The following is an 8046-nucleotide window of genomic DNA, read 5'->3' on the forward strand; positions in this document are numbered from 1 at the left end:
GCACGCCGCGGGGGAAAACAAACACCACGCGAAGAATGCGCGACATACAGAGCATACAGGTGCGCAGAAAAGAAAGAAAAACAAAAAAAAAAAGCAGCCGACTCCCCACGTCACTTCCCGGAGGAGCAGTGAGTTAGTAAGGGTGCCAAGGCCCACGTATTTGCTCTGCTCCATTCGTGACACGCGCGCATGTACCGTTGCCCTCACGCGGAGACCCACACGCACGGCAAGGAACAGCTGCAGTGGAAATTGGACCCACGCACAGAAGTAGGTGAGAAAAGGGACAGTGCAGAAGAAAAACTCTAAAAGGAGGAAAGGAATGGTACATAATTATAACCTCTCCGAGTGAATCTAGGATTCTAAATAAATCGAATACAAAAAAAGGTTACTGAACGTTCAGCATTGCTCCACGAGGATTTGAAGTCGGCGGACGGCTGGGTGGCGGTGTTGGTATCGACACCACGTCGTCCGACTCGGACCATTTCTTTATAGGTGCCAGCTTTGGCTGTTTAAGACGCCCCATAGCCGCCTCTCTCTCATCGATGTTTTCACTCGCTGACTTTGAATTATCCTTCTTCGATGCTGCAGCGGGGCTGACGTTCACCGGCACCGGTGCGAGTGGCGCGACTTCCTCAGCACCCTTGCTTTTCGCGTGCTTGCTGTGTTTGTGCTTTTTCTTCGGCTCGGTGCCCACCTCCGCCTTGTGTGCATGTGGGTCGCTGCTGCGCGTGCTCGCATTGATATTATCCGCGTCAGCATGGGCACCCGGTGGGGCGACACCACGCGTAAACACTGGCGCATAGGCGAGCGACGTGTAGAGCGGCCCCATCTCAACGTGGGATATGAGGAAGGCGGTGGAGAGGCTGTCAATTGGTACCTCGCGGTCCACCTCAACAAATGATGGGAATGTTGCCTGGGAGTTGTCATCGCACTCGAGTGTCATCGCCTGCTTCCCGGCGGCCCACATCGGTTCTACAATAGTAGTCACCTCGTAGCGATTCTCGTTGTGAATGAATTGGACGGCGCGCAACACCACATCGCGCCGCTGTGGATCGCGGTGCCGTGCGAGGCTACTGTACTCCTTACTGCTGATGCGCTGCTCGTTCTTGACGCGCTGACCCGGCTCCAACCAGAGAAACGCGTTCTGCACTGCCTGCAGATCCTCGTGGTGGGCGGCCGGCGACATCTCGCGTGCGAGGCTGCCTTCAGCCCCATCGCTACCAGAGCCACGCCGAGTGCTGCTGGCACTGCGGATGGAGTTAAAGAAGTACATGCACTCCCCCGATGACTGCTCGCGCTTGATGATGAGACGGATGTCGTTCAGTTGACTGTTGCATAGCAGCGTAATGGTGAGGGTGCAGGTGGCGTACTTGACGGGAAGTTCCTTGGGGCAGTTGCGCACTAAGTAGTATGTCGTGTTCTGCATGGAGAACTTCTGCCCAATCACCTGGCCGACAAGCGCCAGTCCGCGCTCCATCTTCTCCTCAAACGTGGTGGAGTTGTCGACGATGCGCAGCATTGGGTGACCTATATAGACTTGACGCAACTTTTCGTCAGAATCCACCGCCCCCTCGAGGCTCTCGTAACGGGCGGGGTTGTCAAGGTTGTAGTACTCCTCTGCACCAGCTGCTGCTGTTACAAGGTGGATGACAGCGTCGTAGCGGTCTCGCAGCATGTCTGCAGTGACGCTCAGCCGCTCCAGAATCCGCGCAAACGTGTCTTCCGGACAGAAGGCTCGTCCATCCATTGCCCCACGGTCGGAGATGACGATGCTCGGCTTGCCGGAGGCCATGGCGATGTTGTAGAACTGGTCCTCCAGCGCGATCTGCACGCGGAGGAGGGCTAGCTGCTGCTGCTCGGCAAAATCGCCGTCCCACACCATGCCACCCGTCACGAGCAGCGTCGCCGCCTCTGGGACGCAGTACACCTTGTAGCCGGTGCGCTCCGGCATCTTCGCCTGCAGTTGCGTGAGGAACGTCGACTTCCCCGCACACGGACCGCCAGTAAGACATATACGGAACACACGGTGGTTGTGCTTCAGCTTCTTGTGGACGTGGCGCAGCGGGAGCGTCGCGTACTCAGAGAGGCCAGGGGTCGGCGACATGGAGCGCTGCCACCCAACATCATCTTCCGCGCCGCCATTGTTGTTGGCGTGTTCCAGCCGCAACAGCCGCAGCCTTACCACCTCATTTCGGCTTTCGCTGATGGGGCGCGGCGACGGCGAGTCGCCGGTGGCGGTGGTGCTGGCCACGGACGGCCGCTCAGACGACATGCCATTTTCGTGCAGCGCCTCCGCGTGCCGTTTGTCACCGCTGTCACTGTTGGTGGGCGCAACTTTCTCCACAGCGTGGAGCGACTTCACTTCGTAGTCGATGTGCGGCATGTGAGACACACCGCAACCCATCGCCACTCAGCCTGCTGTCTGTCTTGCGCTATTCCCTATACCCCCACACCTGCGTTTTCGTTTGGCCCTTCACGTTGTGTGCTTTTTTTTGTTGTTCCCTTTCACGCCTTGTCACTTGCTGCACGTGGAGTCTTGTCCGTGCCCGACGCTCCCACGCGACGCCGCGGAAACCAGAAGAGAGGCGTGAAAGAACAGTGATGAGAGAAAAGTCAAATGTACACTCCACAAGTGTCCTTGCAGCACTCGCCACGACCCCACAAGCTGGGGGCTGGGGTGGAGGGGGGGGGAGTGACACAGTAACCACTCTGCACTTCTGATTGCTTTATTAAACAATACCCCGATCTTCTCTCTCTTTTCTCTTTTCTCTCTCTCTCTCCCTCTCACAGAAACACCGTTGATCACACAGAAGCCAGCACAAGTACACACAACCCGCACTCACAGCAAGTGAGGGCCTCGCTGCTGTTTCTTCCGTTGCCGCAGTAGCCTACACACCGATGGGATGAATGACGCCAACGTTGCTGCTGCGGAGAAGTAGCTTTCCCAGCGGCACCACCTCCTTCGTCTTGGTGTGCACCTCCGCCGCGTCCCCGAGCACGACGTTCATGAACTCATCGTAGCCAAGGAGCGTGCCCTCGATCTTCATCTGCGTGTCGTGCACGAGCCACACGCACACGCGCTGGCCTTCCTTCATGTAGCGGTAGATGATGTTGGTCGGCTTGACCATCTGCTTCGTCGTCGCGCTCATCACTGTGTCGTCCTGAGTGCCTGTGCTTGTGTCTGCGTGTGTGCGCGCCCGTGCAATACTGGGGAGAGCGTAAAGACAAAATGAAAAAGAAAACGAGGGGAGACAGAGAAGACGCATCCTCACTTGCACGCACACGCTATCAGTCTCCTCACACGCACACACCGAGAGAAAGAAAGAAAGAGAGACGGACACATTATTACAGTTGGGGGGAGGGAGGGGGGGGGCACATGCAAACGAAACCAGGCGTCGCGTCAGGAACGGGAGACACATGCGGTGGTTGTCGCGGGGAGCCGAACTGTCAGCGCCGAGTGGAACAGAGAAGGAAGGGAATATCGCCGTCCACACACACACACACACACCGAGACATCTATCACCGACCTACCCACATGTGCCTTCAACCCCGCACTTTCCATCTCTCATCTCGCATTCTTCACTCATGTTCTTCCCCTCTCGCACTTATTTTCTCCCTTTTGTTATGGCGCCCTACGGAGATAACAGATGATGACACTGTGAAGATGAATGAATAGAATAAGTGAATTCAAAAACACATACACCAGCATCACACGCACACTTCTCGCAATCCAGCACGAGTGACTCTTACACATATAACTCTTCTTTTCTCCGTTCGGCATCCTCACTCGGTGTGATCTCCCACCACCGTAATGTTTTACCCTGAAGGTACCTCACACACAAACACACACGCACTCTCCCTCCCTCACTCCCTCTTTCACTCTCTCTTTCACTCACTTTCCCCTTCCCTCCCTTCTCCAAGACACCCTCATCTCCTAAATCCACACTACTCGTAGAACAACATATACACCTCCGCTTGGCACTGAAGAACCCGTCCCTTCTCCACTATCTCAATGCACTCATCGTCGCAGCAGAACCACGTGTCTGGGTTGTTTCTGTTCCGCACAAACGCCATATAATGGCCACCGTGGAGGGATCCGCGATGCGTCACGATGCCAACAAGCTCCCGTTGGAGCGACGGCAGCGGCTCCTGTTCCTTCACTTCACCGTTGGTGATGTTATTTTCTGCGGTGGCAGCAGCATTAATATTTACGGTGGTGGTGGCTGCGGAGGATGTCAGCGACGCGCAAGCGAGGCTCCCCTCGTCACCAGTGTCGCCAGACACCTGGTGCGCACTTGCCACTCCCGGCAAATGCGCCGATGCAGACGCCTTTGTTGCCGTGCGACCGGCGTCTTCACACCCCTCAGCGTTGTGCAGCTGCTCCACTTCCAGAGGTACTTGGTCGGCTAACATGTGTATGCCGTTGTTGTTGTTGCTGTTGCTGCAGGCACCGCTGCTCCCGCGGGGCTCGGCCCACCGTTTCTCTGAGGCGGGAAGAGGGAACATATGTCGGTGCTCGCGCAACACCTCTTCCGATACGAACGGCGAGAGATCAAGCGTCATTGGGAACGCCACACGGCGCGCCAGCTTGTGGAAGTCGCGACCCTCCACGTGAAAGCGAAGCAAGTGCAGAGCGAGTGTGCCGCCCAAACGGCTGATGGACGTCTTCACATCCGCGTCGGCGTAGATGCAGTTGAGACTCTTCTTCTCCTCTGCTGGTGCTGCATTTCCTGCCTTCTTCTTTGCCTTATCTTTCTTCTCGTTCTCCGCCCTGATAGCAGCGTTGTGCAGCTCCTGTTCCTCTTTGGAAAGCCTCTTGAAGCAAACCTCGCAGGCGTACTGATCCTTCTCCCGCAGCTTCCCCGGCGCGAAGAGTTTGCGCAGGCCGCACTCAATGGAATCCTCAACGGGAATAGAAAGAGCCATGAATGTTTCCTCACGGGGAAAGTGTGTGCTGCAGCGCGTGCAAGTCACCTCTGTGCGCACACTACCCTCGAATGACAGGCGTGGGCCCTTTTTCTTCTGTTTCTCTGTCTTTCCCTTGTCGAATTCATCGGCCACGCCATTGATCATGCACAAGAAGAGCTCCTGACAGTCCTGTTGGTCATCCTCAGCAAACATGGAAGAGATATCACACACACTTTGTAGCACCGCTCGCGCATACGGGTACGCTGCGTGCCTCCGCACATCCTCCGCCGTCTCCTTCCGCAGGTGATGAATCATGTCTTGCAAACGGCGGGACAGAGGGCCTGGTAGCGCCGCTCCACTGAGTGAGAGAAGTGGGCGCGTAAAGAATTCACACTTAAGGACGCACTGGAGGACAGAGTTAAAGTAGCAGGTGTTTTGCACATTCTCAATACCTGCAATGTGTGCGCTGGCCATCAGCTCTGTTTCTCGTTCAATGTTTCGCCCACGAGTGGACGACGTCACCATGGAGGACACCTGACTTGAGTGCAGGTCTGGACCCGGAAGTCTGCCACGGTCACCGTGAGGATCGGCGCCAGCGCGAGCTCGCGAAGCAGTCCCACCCAAGGTCGTCGACTCCGGAGTTGACGCAGTCCCATCGATGCGGAGGTCCACAGCAACACCGTGTTGGAAGAGATACAACAGCTTCGCAACCGCGACACCCAGGCGCTTTACGCACAAATGGGTTTGAAGGGCTTCTGAGTAATTAGATGCGCTCAGTTGCGCTGGCTTCTCGCTACAGAGCATACACCACACATTGTACACCCACTCCTGCTCCTCATTGCAGAGACGATACAGAAGACCGCTTTCCTCGTCCTCAGTCAGCGGTGCATTCCCGCGCATCTGCTCGATGCCATCTACGCAGTACATGGGGAACACAGACTTGTTCTTCTCTGGAGATGTGTGCTCACCCTGCGTCGGGACGCCACTGGGTATGCCCAAAAAGATAGTGTGATCTCTTGTGCTGTTGCTGTCGCTGAAGGTGCCTCTGGGATGATCAATGAAGGGCCTCGCATACATGTTGCAGTGGATTTTTGCATGATCCGTGCAGAAGCAAAGCGTGCAGGTGAGGCACATCCACATGTCTTCTAAGCTACCTTTCCTGGTGGCGTCGCGGCTGTCACTCTTCTTGAAGATGCCGCGCATAGCAAAGAATCCTTTTTTCTTCTCCGACTTCGAAGGGTCGCGGCGCTCGCACTGGTAGCACAACATAGCGATTGGGTCTAACGACGCAACACCATCCTTGAGCCAATGATTCGCAAAGACAGCACGCAACCTCTCCGGCTTTACTCGCCCAATACAACCACAGATCATTCTTTTTGCGCGTTTTGTTGCAGTAATAGCGGGCCCGTAACCTGGTGGGGCGCCAACAGCCAAAAACGACGTTTTTGTGGCCTCCAGAGTCTGTAGAAATCTAAACGACGCGGTACTCTCCTTCCTCGGCTCCACTTTCCCGGCTACACGACAGCAGGGCAAAATCCAGGTTTGTGAGCGAGGAAGGCCTGCTGTTTTGTCCGCCTTGCTAATCCTATTTCCAATGTCGTTTTGTCTCCGTTGGTTTATTCTGTTCAACAGAGATTCACAGGCACAAAGCCAATAAGAAACACAAAACAAAAACAATAAGAGAAAAGGGATCAAGGCAAAAAAGTAACCAAGCACATAGGCCGGCCCAAGAACAAAGCCCAATTCACATATAATTTCTCATCACCGTATTTTCCTAGGGCTGTGATAGCCCGCAGCAGAACAGTACGTCAGCAGGGATCACGATTGCTGTGTTTCCAGAACCAGAAGCAGCAGCAGCAGCAGGAGGAGGTATGCTGTGCCGTGAGAGGGGTGCTTGTCAGAGTTAAAGGGTTCTTGTCGATTGCGGTGCTTTTCACGCTCCTCGCGGAGTCAAAGTACACTCAGAAAACATCGGTTGATCATCATTCGTCACGAACACGGGGAAGTGGCAGCATCTCCCACAGCCTTGATAATCCATAGCAGAACAGTACGTCAGCAGGGATCACGATTGCTGTGTTTCCAGAACCAGAAGCAGAAGCAGAAGCAGCAGCAGCAGCAGGAGGAGGTATGCTGTGCCGTGAGAGGGGTGCTTGTCAGAGTTAAAGGGTTCTTGTCGATTGCGGTGCTTTTCACGCTCCTCGCGGAGTCAAAGTACACTCAGAAAACATCGGTTGATCATCATTCGCCACGAACACGGAAACATGAGAATGAAGGACGCTACTCCACCGCGTGCGTATTCCGGGCCTCACATCTCACACGAAAACCTACAGTACCTATGATACACTGAAGCCCGGGAACTATGCACGGAAGAGACTGCTGGATGCAACATGTATATACAGTGCCAATGGACGCATTTGACACCTATCCTTTCTACATCACGGTACAGTGGAAAGTGAAAGGCAAGGAAAAAACAATCTCACACGCACCGGCTCCATTGCGCCGAGACACTCACGCAGGAGAAAGTCATTTGAAAACGCAGCGCACCGCTTGGTTCTGCTCCGACTGTAGTTCACACAAACACAGACGCACAATCAAACGCAGAGTCAGAAGAAGTTGTCCATGCCGCGACTATACGACTCGCACAGAGCAATGACCTCCAGTCCTGTTGGGATGATACTAAAAATGAAGAACACATGCCACAGACGGGCGACATGCGCCGTCACGCTCCACGCGACAATTAGCAAGACAGCCGCGGTGGCATGACAACAGCCATGCACTACGTTCATGAGCCCCCAGCGTAGGGTGCGAGCAGTGAAAACACCCCAAGAGTTGAAGAACAAGAAGATGAAACTACCTGCAAGGCACGCGTCCGCTGCGCGACGGAAAAATATGTAATCGTCCTCTCCGTATCCTGGAAGTAATGACGCGTTTCGTATCATCGCATCACTCCCGTCCGCTGCGCAGATGAGGGCGGTGAAGTGCACCACCATCATGAGGAGCCGGAAGGGGACGAGCAAGGCCACATTGCAGCGACGCAGGAATGTTGAGTGGTATCCGCAGAGTACCCGCCTCGGTGATGCAGAGACTCTATACATTTACAGTGATTGTCTATGTCGCGTTGCCTGAAAGAGAGATTGT

The 8046-nt window shown here is 55.0% G+C and overlaps 4 protein-coding genes across 4 annotated transcripts; all 4 read right to left on the reverse strand.

Moving 5' to 3' along the window:
* Nucleotides 1–385: 385 nt before the first annotated feature.
* DQ04_02561060 (hypothetical protein) lies at nt 386–2404 on the reverse strand (the record flags this gene model as incomplete). Its single annotated transcript, XM_009311998.1, has 1 exon — nt 386–2404. The coding sequence occupies one exon, from the start codon at nt 2402–2404 to the stop codon at nt 386–388; it is 2019 nt and encodes a 672-aa protein (XP_009310273.1).
* A 484-nt stretch (nt 2405–2888) lies between these two features.
* On the reverse strand, nt 2889–3149 carry DQ04_02561070 (small nuclear ribonucleoprotein Sm-E; the record flags this gene model as incomplete). The annotated part of the gene is made up of 1 exon (XM_009311999.1): nt 2889–3149. The coding sequence occupies one exon, from the start codon at nt 3147–3149 to the stop codon at nt 2889–2891; it is 261 nt and encodes an 86-aa protein (XP_009310274.1).
* Nucleotides 3150–3945: 796 nt separating this feature from the next.
* On the reverse strand, nt 3946–6279 carry DQ04_02561080 (putative ubiquitin hydrolase; the record flags this gene model as incomplete). Its single annotated transcript, XM_009312000.1, has 1 exon — nt 3946–6279. One exon carries the CDS (start codon nt 6277–6279, stop codon nt 3946–3948), a length of 2334 nt encoding a protein of 777 aa, XP_009310275.1.
* A 1232-nt stretch (nt 6280–7511) lies between these two features.
* On the reverse strand, nt 7512–8003 carry DQ04_02561090 (hypothetical protein; the record flags this gene model as incomplete). Its single annotated transcript, XM_009312001.1, has 1 exon — nt 7512–8003. The coding sequence occupies one exon, from the start codon at nt 8001–8003 to the stop codon at nt 7512–7514; it is 492 nt and encodes a 163-aa protein (XP_009310276.1).
* Between the last annotated feature and the right edge of the window lie 43 nt (nt 8004–8046).

The sequence above is a fragment of the Trypanosoma grayi genome (genome assembly GCF_000691245.1).
Source record: "Trypanosoma grayi strain ANR4 Tgr_256_V1, whole genome shotgun sequence".
NCBI lineage: Eukaryota > Euglenozoa > Kinetoplastea > Trypanosomatida > Trypanosomatidae > Trypanosoma > Trypanosoma grayi.